The following is an 18729-nucleotide window of genomic DNA, read 5'->3' on the forward strand; positions in this document are numbered from 1 at the left end:
CTTTTATGATACCATACCTCCATGTGGTATCATAAGCTTTTTCAAGACCAAAGGAAATAGCAGTTATGTTTTTTTTTTTTGTATAAATGCATTTCTGATAAAAGTTTCCAATCATATTAAGTGATCTGTAGTGCTCTAATGTTTTTGGAAGCCACATTGAAAGTTTTATTAGTTTCCAGTAACCAAATTAGTCTAGTGTTTACCATTCTCTCACTTTCACTACTCCATTGATCCTTCCTTCGCTGGGTTCATTCTTTTGTTCAGTCAATATTCTAACTTTGACTGCTGATCAAAACAGATCTTTACCGTTGCCGCTAGTGTCGTTGATATTTACCTCCGTGACGCTGCTACTACGCTGCCGCCGGCTTCGCCACCCCGACCTTCGCTGACTTACGTCTTGTCGTTTTGAAGCGCGAAGCTTCACTGCCTGTTGACAACTTTTTTCAGTCCCCTCTCTCTATATGGTTTAGTTCTCTCTATCTTTTCTCTCTCCTCTCTTTCTCGTCTATGAACTTTCTTTTCTCTTTCCTCTTCCACCCTTCGTTCACAGTATCTCTCCCTTATCCTCTTGCTCGCAGGCCTCCTCCCCATTTTTTCTGTTTTGTTTACTAAATGTGAACAAGCAGACGAGAATGGATCTTTTTGGCACCAAAAAATGATACAGTAAATAAAATATACTGAAAATATATCTCCTCTTGGTTAAAAATCAATAAAATAATTTATTATACATTTTAATAAATGTATCACACTGTTAAAATCGCCTAATAATAAGAAGGAGCAAGGAAGTTGGTTGATAAGCTTTTCTATTTCAGTTTCATCTATAGGGTCATTTGGAGGCAGGTAGATGGAGCAGATTGTGACTGTTCTATGTAGGGTAGTTGTGACGGCAATTGCCTGTAAGTTAGTTTGTATATTTATTTGGCTTTGTGTTGTGTTTTTGTTAATGAGAATGGATGTTCCCCCAGAAGCTCTATTTGGGTTATTTGTTGTGCAGTTGTATTCAGTAAGCTATGGAGATTGATATTTCCAGATGGTTTTAAAAAGGTCTCTTGTAGGCACATTATTATAAGGCAGAGATTGGATATTAGAATAATTCATTCCAGTTGGCCTTTATACCTCTGCAATTTCATTGGATTATTTTGTTGGCCATAGTTGATTTCCTTTTGTCTTATTGAGAATAGGAGTGGTTGTTTTCTACTATTTGATTATGGGGGGGGGGGGTTCTGTCATCTATTTCCATTGTTTCTAAGATTTTAACTTTATTCTGGTCTGTAGTTCCTGTTTTTGACTTGGAGTGGGATCTCTTGGATTTTTCATTTATTTTTTGTTTGGATGGTGAGAGATTTGATTTTTTCCCCTTTCCAGCATGTACTAGGCATTTGTTCATTTGGTTTTGGGATGTTGTTAGTTTCTGTGGTTTTTTATTTGAAAGTTATGTTCATTATTGAGATCTGGTGGGATTTTACTTTCAGCTGTTTGGGAGTTATTTTCAAGTATGGCTTGAGTTGATGGTAGTTGCCGTAAGGTGGCCCTCAATGCCTCAACTAGTTCTTGAAGTCTCTTTATCAGGGTACTGATTCCCTTTAGTTTTGTGTTTTCTGTTGATTTTGATTGGTTTTTAGTTGCATCCGCGTATAATCTAGCTGGTTCCGTCATGGGGGCTGATTCAATGAGTTTTCTGGCTTCAGTAAAGCTAATGTTTTTTGTATATTTTTATTTATTTATTTATTTTTCTTTGATCCAGTTTTGGCAGAGAATTGAGTATGCTGGATGATTCTCACCACAATTTGGGCATTTTACGTTTCCTTGGCATTCTGTTTACTGGTGTTCATTACTGCTACATTTTGGGCATACTGTTTTCCTGGTGCAGTATTCTTTGTAGTGGCCGAATTTTTGGCAGTTTAGGCAGCAAAGTGGTCTGGGGATATATGTTTCTACTTTAATGGTAATAGATCCAATTTTAATTTCAGTTGGTGGGGTGGGAGTATTGAAGTTTAATGTGTATGTATTTATTTCTTTTTATTGTAATTCGTTTGGTATCTTTCACTTGTTTTTTTTTTACATAGGCATCACCACTTATCAAGGCCCAAAGGCTACTCAAAGGTAAGGGTTAAAGAGTGTAGAGTAGTCTATTGGACAATATAGTAATTGTTAGTAATGGAAATTCAGTAAATTTATTAACTTAAGTAGAACAGCTCATCAAGAACTTGTTTACCTTGGACTTGAAGACAACAATATTGTAGTCAGCTGGAAAGTAGGCAAACGGAAGACAGTTCCACAGGCGTGCAATTCTAAGAAAGAAGCTTTGTTCATGGAATCTATGTTTATGTTTAGACACAGATAAAGAGTAGAGGAAAATATTGATAGTGTTTTCAGCTAGACAAGTGTTTCTCGTGAAAGTTTTGCAAGGAGGACCATGGATTGGAGCTCAGCCGAGCATTTGCTATGAAAATAACGATAAAGCAGAGACAGACTCACAAGATCTCTTCTGTGAGAAAAAGGTTGCAGGGAAGAGAAAAGGGTATCCCCTACAAGGCTACAAAGTCTATTTTGAACTCTATCAAGACAGGATGTCCTTTCTAGCAGCTCCTGCCCAGATGTACTCCATTCTTAAATGTACCTGGCTCATATATAGAGAATTGCATCAGCAGTGAGATATCTACTGGATCAATAGGAGGATCCCACCATTTTTCCAGCGGCCCTGGCAACAGATTTGATGTATGTGTTTCATTTCAGATCATGAGTAAAGGTCAAGCTCAGAAGCTTATCAAAACATGAAGCCTCCCCAAGATGAGAGCCATCCATTTCAATTGATGCCAGATGGAGATCAGAGCGTTGATGATGTAAAGGTAAAAACTTTTAGATGCATTAAAAGTAACCAGGCACCTCTTTCCCTATTGTACCACATGCTCAAGAGAAGAGAGAATCAGAGAGAACTTGGTTGTTTATGGTCTTTGATGTGCTACCATAGATGGTAGTGTCATCAGCAGAAATGTCTCTGAATGATGTAAGGATGTGATTTGGAAGATCAATAATGTAGAGCAGGAAGAGAGTTGGGCCATGGATAGACTCCTGAGGGACTCCAGCATTAATACTAAGAACTTTTGATTTCTGTCCATCAACCACTACTCTTATGAACTTATCAGAGAGAAATGATTTAATAATTGAGAAACATTTCCAGCTATACCGTAGCTGGAGATCTTGTGAAGTAAACCTTTATGCCATACTCTATCAAAGGCCTTTGATATGTCAAGAGCAATTGCCCTAGAAAAATAGCCTCCCTCGAGAGATTCACTAATCTTATGAGATATAACTGTAAGCACATCTGCTGTAGATCTAGCAGAACGGAAACCATATTGCATGTCACTAAGAAGGTTATTTTACTGAGATGGTCGACTACTTCTCTATTTAACACAGATTCCAGCAATTTACTCATGATGCACAGGAGACTTATTGTCCTGTACTGAGAGGGGAATGACCGATCACCTGAATTCTTAAATACAGGGCATACTGATGAGATTTTCCAGGGTGATTGGAAGAAATTCTTCTTAAGACAACACTTAAACAGTTTTGTAAATATGGGTACTAGTTCTAGTTGAAGTTTTCTGAGCACTATAATTGGAATACCGTTACTGGAATCAAGGTTTTTGATTAGCTTGGCAACATCATGTACAGATATTTGTATTTCACATAACATGTTTTCTGATACAGGAGGAAATATTGGGGGTTGGCGGCCTTGGTCGGAAAGGGTAGAATTAGCTGCAAAGTTCTTGACAAAGAGTCTAGCTTTGTCTGATGCTGACGAGATTATCTCAGGTCTATTGATGACAGTTGGGAGAGAGCACATGCTTCTGTTCAGGATTCTGTTTTCTATTTGCCAAAACTGGTGGGAATCAAGCCGCTGCTCAGCTACTTTGAACTTGACGGACTAAGCATACAACTCTCTCGCGTTCTTTATTACTTTTTTACAGTGATTGCTGGCAGTCCTGGAAGCAGCTTTATTTTCAGTCTATTATGTTGTCTTATGTTGGAAGCAATGGAAAAAGTGATTTCTGTGCGCAATGACAGCAGCACATTCCGGAGAGAACCACGGCTGGCTGTTAGGTTTTTGCTGCAACTTTTTCGAGGGTATGAAACGGTTTACACCTACAATTAACCATTTTGTTAGGTCTGATAATATAGAAAATACATCCTTTTTAAACATGGAACACAGAGGTAGATCTGATATAAATGTACGGAGCTATCCCAGTCAGTCATCGAGTATCGATATACTGCATGATGGAGAGGTATATTTGAGGATTTATTACATTTAGTTTTTATCTTAACTGATACAATTGTGTGGTTGGAAGATCCAAGTGGAGACAGAACGGAAGCTGAACATAGTTAAGGACAAGTTATGAGAAAAAGGTCTAGAGGACTTCCATACTGGCCCTCAGTGTCAGGCACACGGGTGGGTTCGTGAACAATCTTAGTGAGGTCATAAGCAATGGAGAAATCATGACAGGTTTGTTTTTATTTCTTCTAGGAAGCAGTGGTTTAATTCTGGACATTTGATGACTCCTTTTGAGGTGTTGAGAGTTTTGTGAAGGTTTTGATGTTTATATCATGGAATTTTGTCCATGTTACGATTTTTCGACACTATTTTCAGTAGATACTTGTACAAGTAAGGTTCCATTTTTTAATTTTTTTTATTTGCTTTTCGTTTAGATTTTTGTTTATAATTTGTTTGATTAGGAATGAAAAGGTTTTGATCATTTGTGTATTATCTTGCGATTCTAAGATTATATTTTCAGGAAAGATTGTATTTTCATCTTCATCACTTTCTGTGTTTGAATCTGGATAAGGTCTTTTGATTTTTTGGAAGCTATATGAAGTATTATTTTCTTTCATCATCCTTGCTCCTCACCCTCCTCGAAGCCCTATATTGGGAGATGATTGGGGGGAAAACCGATTCGCCCAAGCATCTCAGGGATACAAAGATGATATACTCAAACAGTGAATGTAGTTGCATGTGATGATTTCCTTATTTTCTTGACTTCAACAAGGTATAATAAAAGGGTTTGTTATCAGTAGCATCTGTTTTCACTATATGATTGGCACTTGCCGTCGCTTACTAATATCAGTATGTGTTTTCTTGTATTTATTGTATATGTGTTTGTGGTGTGTGATCTATTTGTATTTCTCTTTTTGTAAGGGTTTACTGTTATTAGGGCTTGCTATGACTAGCCAATTGATCGGGTTGGGTCTCTCCAATCACCTGTCTAGCCAAAGTAAGGGCCAAAGTGGAGTGTTGCAAGCTCACGGCCACTTGGATCCGGGTTGTGCCACCAGGATCCCATTCTAGAGCATTACAGGTTGCCACCTACGGCCAACAGGTGGCCTCATTGAGGGACTTTTACCCTCTGCAGGGGGCAATCAGTGTATTCTGGAGCCTCCCCGACAGGGCCTTTAAATGTGTAAAGTGTTTATGTTTCAAGTTCTATCAACTGCTGCATCCAGTCATTTTGTAGAAGGTTTTTATTCTTCAAGCTCTTTGTGTCTTCAATCGCTAGTTTGTCATGTTTGGTTGTTTTATATTGGATGTTTTTGTTCCCTGTTCTGCAGAACCTGAATGAGTTTTGCAATGGGAGAGGGAAAAGGGTTACAGTATTAATTTTTGGTACATTTTAAGTTAGGAAACCAGTCAGGAAGTGGGGGAATTAGAAAAACAAAAAGGGAATGGGGAGGGAGGAAAGGAGATTGGTTTTGCAGAACATAATTAAGTTTTGCAAAAGGAAGTAAAACAACAAAAAGCATCAATGTTAGCTGCATTTCACCTCAGGAAGCCAATATCTTCAGACAGCTTGATCTAGTAGTACCAGATTCAACCTGGTTAGGCTGGTCCTATCCAGAGAATTTGCTGCATCTCAAACAAATGCTGACCAAACGTAACAGCTCACCACAGCAGCAGATACAAGAGTTAATGTATCACTGTTACAGCAATGAACTCCGTAGATGCAATGGCCAAGGATCAGCTATATTATGTTTCACTGTTCTGAGCTAGATTTTTAGCTGAACTCTACACCATCTTTTTCAACACTGATGAGGAGCTGGTTCAATGACTTTGTGGATGAAATCATCTGATTGACGACAAAGAACCAGAGAAGACGTTCATAGAAGATATGTTGAAGTAAGAATGAACAATAGCATTTGAGATAAACTGCTGCCAACTAATATGAAGGATGCAATGCAGGCAGAAGTGATCGAACATCTCAAACTTTTGAAGGTTGCCTGCTCTCATCAGCCACACTAAATCCGATAATGTAAGTTTTTAAGTGTATCTTGTGTGGTTTCTGACCTTTAACCAGAAACACACAATTTTTCATTATACAAGAAACAGAGACACACGAGAAATGGTAACAATTTTATTAATACAGATAATAAATTTTTTTTTTTGTTGTGAATTTAAAAAAAAAATCATTTCTATATAAGTAAAGATAAAAAAAAAAATACTAATTCTTTTACCAAACAAATTATTTGATTGTTGCTAGTTTAAAATTTAATGATCAACCATTGCAGACAATTCTAACTTCTCTTTGGTCAATTAATTTAAGCATGGTGATTGTCAATAAATAAATAAATAAATATTAAAGACTTTCTGGTTTTAATGAGGACATTTTAGGAAAAAGCAAAACATGTTGGAACCTGAGAAATGAATATAATGTTTACTTTATATTTAAAGCTGTAGTTAAAGGTTGCGAAAATTAATTGCTAGGAGAAGGCACGGGATCAGGAGATGCACTTAGACATGACCAGCTCTGCCCCGAATTCAGGTTTTAGTTCAAGCGAATAAACTGCATACGCATAAGCAGTAAAATGAATCTTTAAAGAAAGAAAAAAAAACTGGGGAATATAAATAGACAAAATGAAAGAATAACACACCAACTTATAAAGTAATACATGTTTTGTTATCCCTCCTAAGTAAAACACGGTCTGTTTTTTTACATCTCCAGTTAAATGCAGTCTATATCTCTATATTAATAAAATAGTGTGGCCATTTCTTATGTCTGTGTGTTTCTCACCTCTATGTAACTTACATTTTTTTAAATTATTGATTGACTATTTATCAAAAGCAAAAATACAAGAGTATTATTAAAACGAACTTTTAAGAAATACTACTGAAAAAAAACTTAAATACAAAATTAAATCCACTAGAATGCATTTTGTTTCTTTATATGCAACTAAGCTATTTTGATCTTTTGTGAATGAATTGAAAAAGAAAATTAATTTCTGTGATTCTTCAAAATTTGAAAAGAATAAATAAATATGTACATAATCAATTATTTTGTAAAAAATTAAAAAAAAAATGCCTATATTCCAATTCTTTATTTTTTGAAAGAAGAATGTACGATTGACAACATGATGTTGAAGTTCACAGTAAAGTTCAGGAGATAATGAGCAATGAATCCAATGATGACTTCAGAACATCGATAGCTACATGTGTGTTCTGAGTAGTCATATATGCAACAAATGAAAAAAAGGAAAATTAAAAGTTGTTTACATGTTCATTAAACTTTTGTCTTGTTCAAAGACTTTCTCAAGATGACGAATGTGAAGAACATAGAAGTTAAAATTTGAAAATAAGTGGAGAGAACTGTTTTAATTTCATTTATTTTAAAACAGACATTAAAATTTGAAATATACAATGTGTCTACGACGTGGAATTAATGTTTGTTTGTTTTATTTTTAATATAGAGATATTAGATTTTAATAATCATGTTGGAAAGATCACTGGTGATATTGAGCATGGTCATGGAAGAAATGGATATGGTGATAGGAATAAAGAAGGAGAAAGAATTTTAGAATTTGGTCTTGCAATAGACATGTTGATTGCTAACGCTATATTTAAGAAAAAAAAAAAGAAAGCCATCTAACAACATATAAATCTGGTACAGTAAAAACTCAAGTAGATTATCTGCTGATTAGGAAAAAAGATAGAAAGCACTTAAATAATGAAGAAATTGTGATACAGCATAAATCGGTTTTATGCAATTTCATATCTAAGAAAGTTCATGGAGCAAAGAGAAAGTTTATTCCCAGGAGAAAAGTGTGGAGATTAAATGAAGAACGTGTGAAATGATAATTTAGAAACCAAGTGATGAAGTGTTTGGCTACTAGATCCATTACAGAAAGTGTGGAAGAACAATGGAAGATGCTGAAGGATAGATTGTTTGACTGTAACCAATCAGATTCATGAGTGGATGGAAGGGCTTTCAAGGCATACGGTAACATGGTGGTTACATGGAGGAAGTTGGAAAATGCATCGAAGAAAAGCAGAAATGAAGAATGGCAAGGGATAAAAGGTTTAGTGAATAAGCATGTATATCTGGAGGCAAAGAAAGAAGCAAGAAGAACAATATACAAAATCAAGAAAGAGGCTGAGCCAAGTTTACAATTTTACTCTGAAGGGATGACCAAAAGACCAAAATAATAACTAAACAGATGGCAAAGACAAGTATGGATATTGTTTAAAAGTGCATATGAAATGACAATAGGGTGTTAGCTGTTAGCAATAAAGGAACAGGACGAAAGAAATGTTTGAAAATGTCACAATGAGAAATTGTTAAATATTGAGTTTCTATTGAAGCGTGAAAATTTAGAAGTTGCAGAAACAGTATCCAGTCAAGTTATAAGAATTGAGAAGGAAAATGTATGGGAGACTGTAAGATGGTAACTTAGTACAATTGTGAATTGTTACAAAGGTAAAGTGGAAGCATTTAACAAAGGTAATTGCAGAGGATTAAAGTATGATTGATCAAGTCCTGAAAATGATCGAAAGAATAATTGAACAACAAATAAAAAGGTCAGATAAACATAGATGAAATGCAGTTTGATTTATGCCTAGCAAAAGTATCAACTATTGTGCTATAGTTATCATGAGACAAATACAACAAAAATAACTTAAGAACAACAACTTATATTTTGCTCGTGGATCTAGAAACAGCTTTTGACAAAGTGCCAAAAGAGGTTGTTTGGTGGGCTTTGCATAAACTAGAGGCAAATGAGTGGTTGGTAAAGATGGTTAAAGCAATGTATAGAAATATTCAAAGTCATTTTAGAATTAACAACACATTTTAATATTAAAATTAGAGTATATCAGGAATCTGTACTGAGTCTGTTGTTTTTCATTTGTTTTAAAAGTGTTGTCCAACGAGTTTTGTCCAGGAGAGATGCAGTTACTTTAAAACAATGGAAGACCTTGTTGAGTTAAAGACTTAGAGGAATGCTATGGAAAATAAAGGTCTGAGAGTGAATGCTACCAAGACAAAGTGATGATCAGTGGTTTTAGTATTGGAAAGTTTCCCTGCTCATTTTGTGGAAAGGATGCGAGATGCAATTCAGTCTTTTACAGTACTAAGATGCATCACAAAATGTGCAGAGGGACTACTAGTAGGTCAAGAGAGAATCACCAGTTTATATGCAAGAAGTGTAAGACAATGGAGATAAACGAGAATTCAGACGTGGACAAAATATATTAAGATGGTGAAGCTATTGAGAAGTTTTATTGCCTTGGTTGTTATACCATTGGAGTACAAGGTGAAGCAGGTACTAGTGTGATTGCAAGAGTGAGGAGTGCATGCAGTAGGTTCCGTGAACTTCTACCTTAACTAATGAGCAGAGCATTGTCACTGTCAGTCAAGGCAAAATGTATGGAAATGAAATCTAAAGTGAAAATGATATAATGGCTGTGTAATGCGAGTCTTCAAGACAGGTTTAGTTTTGATGTGTTCAGAGGAAGATTAAATCTAGACAGTATAGTATGTGTGCAACTCAAGAAATTTCAATGTTGTGGTCATGTTGAAAGAACAGATGACAGTTCTTTTGTTGTAGCAGGTACAGTTGACAAAAGAAAAACATGGGATCAAGTGATAAAAATGGACACAAGAGAAAGAGGGATAAATAAAGAGGTAAGTTAGTTTGGAAGTTAATTTCTTAAAGCCAACCAATACATGTCAGCATGTAAAATCATCATCATCATGACAAAAAGTTGAAAAGTATGAAGTTTTGTTGGGAATGTAGTATAAAAATAGCTAGCCTGGATCTCGTCTTAAATTTTATTCATTTAGTATTATTTTACTGATTAAAGGAAATACCTTGTAGAAACCATTTACATGGTTTGTCAGAATTTATAATAAATGATAATCTTGGAAGTCTTTGAAAAGATTTACTTAAAATAAATTTAATGAATCTGGCTCATTTAAAGTTAAAGGAATGAGCATGTTGCAATTTATGATTGTGCAATTAGGCAATTGTTATTTTTTTTTAATGAAATTTGCATTGAATTTCAGATTGGTACAGTATGCATTTCTTTTGCTTTAGGTGTGGATGTTTTAGATAAAGGTTTTATAGCTTTTTAGTGTTTTTTTGGGGGGTTTGTAATGTAGTTAATATTGTTGCAATTCCTAGCTTATTCAGAGGGTTGTAAATTATTGTATTAGAAGCATATAGGAGGTAAAAGAAAATATGTTTATAAAGGAAATGTTTGGTGCATATGATTTTTGTTTATTCTTCTTGGAAAAGATTTCAAGGAATTTTTCTTTGTATTGAACGTAGAATATGTAGAGACTTGCAATATTATGAGTGAATTTTAATGTATTTGAATTCTTTTAAATAGGGAGTGTTATGAGTGCACAGAGGTAGAAAAACAATTATCCTAGTCTGGATGTTGGTATCATAGTGTGAGTGATACTTGTGGGTAGTTTTTATGGTGCATATCGAAGGTAACATTGTTGTTAGATTTTTTTTTTAGCATGTCCAGAAATGGTATGGAGTCATTTTTCTGTTTTATGGATAAATTTTTGAGGATTCAACCATATTTAATTTGTTTTTAAGGTTTTCTGTGTATTCTATATATATTGGAAGGAAAATTACGATTTCATCAATATATGTAAAATATTAAGCATTTTGAGGTATTTTGAATAACCCATATTCTAGGAAAATGCAGGATAATAATCTGCTTAGAGAATTACTCATAGGGAGTCTGAAATTGTTCAATTAGAATTAAGTCATATCATAATTTTCTCGTTTTTCAAAAAGTTATATCATTTAATATGAATTTCGAATTAAGAGATATCCAAAAACATTGGGTTTACACATGTTTTCATTGGATTTTAATTCGATACATATAAAAATGTCAGCCATTAAAAAAAATATAATTTCCTAAACAATGAAAACATCTTTAATACAAATGCTCTATTAATAGCACCACCAATCTTAGGTGTCCTGCCAAAATCTCATTAAAATATTTAAAGAGTTTATAGTTTTTACTTGATATCAATTCCTGATAGAACCGAAAGTACTAGAGTCCCCAACCAAGTTTATCAGTCTAAAATCTGAACATTCATTATGCAACTCGAAATATATATTGTTGAAACCTGTCAAATCTTTTTTTATTTCTACCTGTATTTAATTGCTTATCTTCTCTATTTTTGATATATTCTGTATCCATGACTTCATCTTATGATACATTATATATTTTTATGTACAGAATAATCTGCTAGAATGGATCACAATGAATTTTGGAATATATATTACAGGCAACTGTTATGGTGCCATGGTGATCTACCCTATTTTATGACTACATAGACTCTTCTAGACATTATGTATAGGAGCCTACGACAAAGGATAAGCGTTAACATTATTCCATACTTTCAGAAATACACACCCTTTTAAACATACCGTGTTGGGTTATTTATTATCAGCCTTTCAAGATTACAGCAAAAAGTGACATTCATTTTATTGATGTGAACAATATTTAACTGACAATCATTGGTAAAGGAAACCAAATTTACCCATGACACATGTAGCAAATAAGGTAATTATATTCAGATGCTATTGAGAATAATACTCAAGAAAACGAATGGATGTCATGTTGAGATACCAATCCAGAAAACAGGTTCTGATCAATGAACATTAAAAAGAAAGTTTAAGATCAAACCTTATTGAAAGAAACCCTAAACAAAAAAAAAAAAAAAGATTAACTCCATAAGGTTAAAAAAGGGGAGTTGTATGTGTGATCTATTTTGTGAATAGAAGAACTCTTCCAGGCACTATGAATATAGGAGATTATGACAATCTTATATTGTATACAACAATGGCAATGAAAATTTAGATTTATGTTAGATACAACATGACCATTACTATAACTGGTGATGTTGTATTTTTGAAAAAGACTTAAGTTAGTTGCTCAAAAAATTTGTTAATAGCAACAGTAACTGCAAGAAGTTCAAAACACTATTAGATTTTTAACAAATAAGATGTAGAAAATTTGTGAAAGGAAAACCAACGTCAGAAAGTAGGATTAAAAAACAAGTTTTCGTTTTTGAAGTGGATATAAAAGATTTCAAGTCATTTCCTGACATAAGGTCTTGAAACCCAAGTTGTCAGAGCACAGAAAATATAAATAAGAGGTCTGTCAATTTTTCAGTAAGAAGTGAAAAACTTATCTTTCAGTGGAAAAAGTTATGACTATGAAAAAAAAAAACAGAAAAAATCTGTAGCTTATTTTAAGTGACCAAAATGGAGGAATTTAAAAGCGCCATGTTGAATATCCTTAAACACCAACAACTTGAACTAGAAGAGAAATAATAGAAATTCTAATCTATTTACATATACATTTTTTTTCTTTCTCTAACATTGATATTAAAAGTTTACAAAAATCATATTATATATAGCTAAATACTAACATTGAAAAACAAATGGTGTAAATATTTCAAGCTTCAAAATCTCCACATTTGATAAAATTATAAAACCATTTTGTTAATTTAATATTAATGATATATTGTAATTAAATAGAATAGCATAAAATAAAATTATCTTTTTAATTTATTCAAAAAACTTCTGAAAATAAATCAACCAGAATGCGTTTCATATTATCTTAAACAATCCAGACATTTTATTAAATTCTTAATAGTTGAAAAGAAAAAGGATTAATTCCTTTGTGGGACTTCAAAATTTGAAAAGAATTTCAGAATTAGTTTATGAGCAAGTTGTTTTTATTTGTGATAATTCAATAAGTTGTTGACCACTCCAGCAAAACAATCCACTTGATGATAAAAAATATGAATTTCTGACATCACACAAAAACAGTGAATCTTTGTTTCCAGGGTGATAGCTTTTGATATAAAAAGACCTTCGATACTATTTGCCTCCAAGGTTTGCTTCACAAAATGGAATACCTCAACATGTTTTATTAATCATTAAATCATTTCTTTCTGGTATGTCTATAAAAGTAGGACATAGTATCACTGTCGGCATACCTCCTAATCTTCATTAATGATCTTTCAAATTACATTTAAGATTAATTTATTGCAGACTATTATCCTCATCTTTCTTAAATGTTGTTTTCACAACTTTTCGGCCAACTATTCCTCTAGCCTTCGGGGCCTGTGGCGCAGTGGATAGAGAAATTGAATCTCTATGGTTCCAGGTGAGAATTGTCTGAAGATAGCAGTTTCAATCCTACCCAAAGCTGGCCAAAGGCTTACTTGGCCAAAACGTGGTGAGACGACAACTATGGATGACAGTAATTGCTGAGAATGCAGTTAGGAGATTCAGAGTTCCTATCCCATCGCAGTTACTACCTGACGAAGGCCAGAGGAATAGTTGGCCGAAACGTTGTGAAACAACATCTAAGAAAGATGGGGATAATAGTCCTCAATAAATAATACTCATCTCAATAATAAATTCCAATTAAATAATACATTTAAGATGATTTGTTGGCATCTATGCAGATGATCTATGACAACACTTCAAAGAACAGCAATCATAAAGATCTTTCTGACCCTTTTTCTCCCTATTTGGAATACATGGTGCAATGGGAGGGGGCCCAGTTACTTTTAATACTTCTAAAAGCAAACATCTCATGCTAATCCTCACCTTCCCCCAGTTGGAATGAATAACTTTCTTCTTGAGACAGCTTTCTGCTTTGATAAGCTTTTAAGATTGACTTGAAAGACTTACCTAAAATATGTTGCTAAACTTTCTGGAAAAATTGTTGGGTCATTTTATTACTCCAAAAACTATCTCACTCGAGATGCAAGTAAGATACATCCTAAAATGGAGTAGTGTTGCCACAAATGGAAAGGTCCCAGTCAGAACAGTCTATATATATTTGTAGAGTCGAAGAAAATGAAGGGAGGAAGCGCCCACGTGTCTGCGCGTCATGCCTTACCTTGGAACGTTCCTACGGTGTGCGTACGTGCATGGCCGAAACATGAAAGAAATTCCAAAATGGCGCCGTCCTCATCTTGTAGATTGTGCGATCATCACTGGGCCCCACGTGACCGTTCTTTGGCTGCTGATTGGCCGAGGACGAACGCCGGAAGGATAAAGGGAGTGTGTTTGGAACATGGGGGGTCTTTTCTAGGATCGACGTCAGTGTGATCGTATCGGTGAACTGCTGCAGCTTTAAGAGTACTTTAGTGTGTGTGATTTTTTGGGACTTGCTCGTCTGCTGACTTTACAGGACTTTCTTTTCTGCTGATTCTACAGAACCTGCCCTTCTGCAGAACTTGGAACAAAACTTCAAGCCTTTTCTTTCTTTTCACACGTAGTCGCCTAAAAAGGTAGAATCCGACTTACTTGTGAAATGGCGCTCAGCACTCCTCGACTCCGGGTGCTCCCGCACTATCATATGTGCAGATCTCTGCCACACTTGGAGAAAGAAGAACGTCCGAGTGACTACCATCAGTGGAGAGACGCGCACATGTTGCGGGGTGGGCAGCGTAAACATTCGGACGAAAAATGGAATCTCCGCTAACCTAGAGGCGCTGGTGGTACCAGAAAAACCCCTGAGTTTTGACCTGCTCCTAGGATATGATGCCATCAGAGCTCTTGGTGGCGTCTGCATAACGGCGACGGGGACGGTACATTTTCAGGAGAAAGCCCCAGTGTGTGCTGCACTAAAGATCGACCAACCAGACTTCAGCGTCGAATTTGACGAGCAAAAGAGGGCCTGGACTGCCTCATGGAAGTGGTCGGAAGACCGAGAACCGGCCAAACTGCAAAATGGCATAACGGAATACCATGTGCCCGACCACATGAGGCCCGCGTACGAAGAAGAACTTCGCAGATGGATCGAGGATGGCTGGTTGATTCCCTACCCCTAAAACTTGGACCCCCCAAGGGTCTGATCCCATTAATGGCAGTTGCTCAACAGAACAAAGCAAAAGTCAGGCCGGTGATGGATTACCGAGAATTGAACTCATATGTTGATGCGTTCACAGGCGATGCCGACGTGTGTGCTAGCAAACTGCGAGAATGGCGACAGCTGGGTTCTAATGTGTCCCTGTTGGACCTTAGAAGGGCATATCTGCAGGTCCGGGTTAGTGAGACACTGTGGCCGTTTCAGACGGTAGTGTTTTCCAGTAGGAGTTATTGCCTCACGCGACTGGGCTTTGGGCTGAACGTTGCGCCCCAAATCATGAAGACGATCGTCAATGCTGTATTGTCACAGGATAAGACCGTAAAAGAGGGGACATCAGCATACCTTGACGACATATATGTAAATGAAGATCTTGTGCCATCATCACGTGTGAGGGCTAAGCTTGCCGAACTTGGACTGATTTGTAAGGATTCAGAACGCTTGGAGGATGGCGCTCGTGTTTTGGGGTTGAGCGTTCAACAGGAGCGAGGGACCTTGAGGTGGGGGCGCGGAACTGCAGTCCCCAAAGTGCCCCATATCCTCACGAGGCGGGCCATATTTTCCCTGTGTGGAAAACTGGTAGGACACTTGCCAGTATGTGGATGGACCCGGGTCGCAACAGCCAGCATGAAGAGGAGGGCGAGTGCAGTTACCAAAGGCTGGGATGACGAGACGGTGGACAATCTGTTGCTTCGCATGGTAAAAGAAACCACCACAAGAGTCAAGCAGGAGGACCCCGCTAAAGGAGATTGGTGCATCCAGGGAGACAGACTAAATGTGTGGGTGGATGTGAGCTCCCTCGCGATCGGGGCACTATTGGAGATGAACGGGTCGGTGATTGAGGACGCCTGCTGGTTGCGACCACTGGATGATGCCGCTCACATCAACCTAGCGGAGTTGGATGCGGCGATAAAGGGAGTAAATATCGCACTCCAGTGGAAAGTTAAAGAATTGTGCTTACACACAGATTCGCTGTGCGTGTACCACTGGATAGTTGACACACTAACAGGCAAAGCGAGAGTGCGCACCAAGGCGGCTACCGAAATGCTAATCAGACGAAGGTTGGAGACACTAAGGAAGTTGGTGGAAGAGTACAACCTATCGGTGAACGCGGTGCTTGTCGCTTCCACCTGCAATCTTGCAGATAAACTCACCCGTGTGCCCCAGAGGTGGTTCGACGCAATGAAGAAAGAAGCCGAACCAGGATTGTTATGTGCTGCCTCTATTGAGGAGACGGATGAAATCAAGAGGGTACACCACGACACTGGACACCCCGGAGTGAGACGGACATATTATTTCGCACACTTAACCAACCCGTCAGTGTCCAAAAACAGAGTAGAATTAGTGATCAAGGAATGCCAAATTGCCAGTCAATCGACCCGGCTCCCACCAAATGGCAGAAAGGTCGGCTGGAAGTCGACGGGACTTGGAGCCAGCTGGGCATGGACATAACCCACTATGGTGGTCAGCACTTCCTCACACTAATTGATTGCGGACCGATGAGGTTTGCAATCTGGCGACTGTTAACAAGACAGGACTCAGCTAGTGTCATCCGCCAATTAGAGTCTATATTTTACGAGCGGGGGCCACCCGAAGAGATTCTCACGGACAACGACACAGCCTTTTGCAGCGGGGAATTCAGGCGTTTCATGGACAAGTGGGGGACCCGGCTTAGACACAGGTGTGCGTATGTGCCGAGTGGCAACGGTATAGCAGAGCAGTGCCACCGAAGTGTGAAACGGATAGCAGCAAGGAAGCAATGCACGATTGCGGAGGCGGTATATAGGTACAATACAATGCCAAAGGATGACGCAACTGCTGAAAATGCACCTGCTAATGCGATACATTGCTATCGAGTGCGTGTTAAGGGCATTGACGCCTGCCCGCCTAATCAGAAAAAGATGCAAGGACGGTACAAGTCAGGGGACACCGTCTGGGTAAGGCCTCCCAATAACCGACAGGTTCAGACAGGGACGGATCACCGGCATAATCGGTGAGCAGGCTGTGCTGGTTGATGGTGTCCCACGCCATGTAAGGGATGTCCGGCCCGCCCTTGATATAAACCAAATGGTGAACAGTGAAAGTACTGAATCATCCAGTGATGAAATGTGGATCCGGCCTATGGCTGAGAACCTCAGCACGGATGGCAATAGCTCCAGCACCACTTCTGAGAGCTCGGATGAAGATTAAGATGAAGCACAGCCGGATGGTAGGACTGTGGACACTGACCCGGGTGGCACTGGTGGAGATGAAGAAGCCCAGCTAATCCCCCTCCGTAGGAGCGCCCGCATCAAACGACCGCGGCCACAATGCCGCATGTGTGATCTTGAGACCAGGGGAGGGGGGGTGTAGAGTCGAAGAAAATGAAGGGAGGAAGCGCCCACGTGTCTGCACGTCATGCCTTACCTTGGAATGCTCCTAGGGTGTGCGTACGTGCATGGCCGAAACATGAAAGAAATTCCAAAATGGCGAGGGTAGCACAAATAACTTGGTTCTCATTTAGAATTCAACTTAATACAAAAAAAATTTTTTTTTTTAAATTTTATTTTTAATACAAACAAAATCTTGGTAGTTAAATTGAGTTGTCCCTCTTGAATTTTAACACATTTTAAAAACAATGACAGCTCTGTCTTGCTCGCCATAAAATTGGATTTTTTGAGTTAAAAAAAACAAAAAAAAAAAAAACTATTTGCTCAATTTATGTGATTTTTAAAATGACATTTTCGTTTCATAATAGGTATGTACATGATAAAGATATGTTTGTATTTTTTTTTTTAATTAAGCCAAATTCTAAGTAAGAACCAACTTTTTTCTAAAACAATTCCAAGCAGTTTCAATAAAGATATACAAAATTAAAAGAATTAATATGCGAAAGAAAAGCAGGAAATCATTCTTTGATGAAACAAAAGTCATCTGACTCTCCTATCCCCATCATGAATTGCAAAATTAAAATTTTTAGTTATCAGAGAGAATTGTCAGAAGAGTGTGAAAAAAAAAAAAAAAATTACTTACATCTTCAAAAATTTCTCGTGAACATTCAGCAGTTTGAATAAATGTTTTATAATTATGAAATGCCAGGTCTTGAGTTTCTTCCAAGATTTGACTCTTTTCCTCAGAAAGTCTCTCTGGTTCTCGACCTACAATTATACAAATGTATTAATTCTTTTATGAAGATAAAATTCAATTATCAAAATACATTTAAACAATGCAGCAGTGATATTTTCTTAGGATCATAAAAAATTTACAGACTCTTAAATATGAAGTATCTTCCCCCAGGAAACCAAATTCACTACCGCCATTGAATTAAATATATGTTGCATGATGTTCCATTCTTAAATATTTAACAAAGTCACTGCTAATCAATGCTCTTTGTGATTGCAAAAAACTGAATGAATTATTGCAAATACTACTAATAACCATAACATTTTTTTTAATTGAATAATTGTTAGAGAGCTGTAGAGTCAGTAACCGAAAAACAAACTCAGACTCCTGAAAATGTAAATACTTCAACTCAAACATCAATAATAGAAATCTAATAATAATTT

The 18729-nt window shown here is 36.9% G+C and overlaps 2 protein-coding genes across 2 annotated transcripts in view; one reads left to right on the forward strand and one right to left on the reverse strand.

The window, feature by feature from the left end:
- LOC145277860 (conserved oligomeric Golgi complex subunit 8-like) overlaps positions 1-18729 on the reverse strand; it is a gene marked incomplete in the record, with an annotated part of 189211 nt that overhangs the window by 163116 nt on the left and 7366 nt on the right. The window contains 1 exon segment of the mRNA XM_080129811.1: positions 18197-18321. Within this exon segment, the coding sequence (XP_079985937.1) occupies positions 18197-18321 (125 nt within the window).
- Positions 1-18729, forward strand: part of LOC145277862 (scoloptoxin SSD14-like) — a 189148-nt gene that overhangs the window by 46991 nt on the left and 123428 nt on the right. The window lies entirely within an intron of this gene.

This window comes from Euprymna scolopes, chromosome 6, assembly GCF_053919585.1.
Source record: "Euprymna scolopes isolate OS-2025 chromosome 6, ASM5391958v1, whole genome shotgun sequence".
Classification (NCBI taxonomy): Eukaryota; Metazoa; Mollusca; class Cephalopoda; order Sepiida; family Sepiolidae; genus Euprymna; species Euprymna scolopes.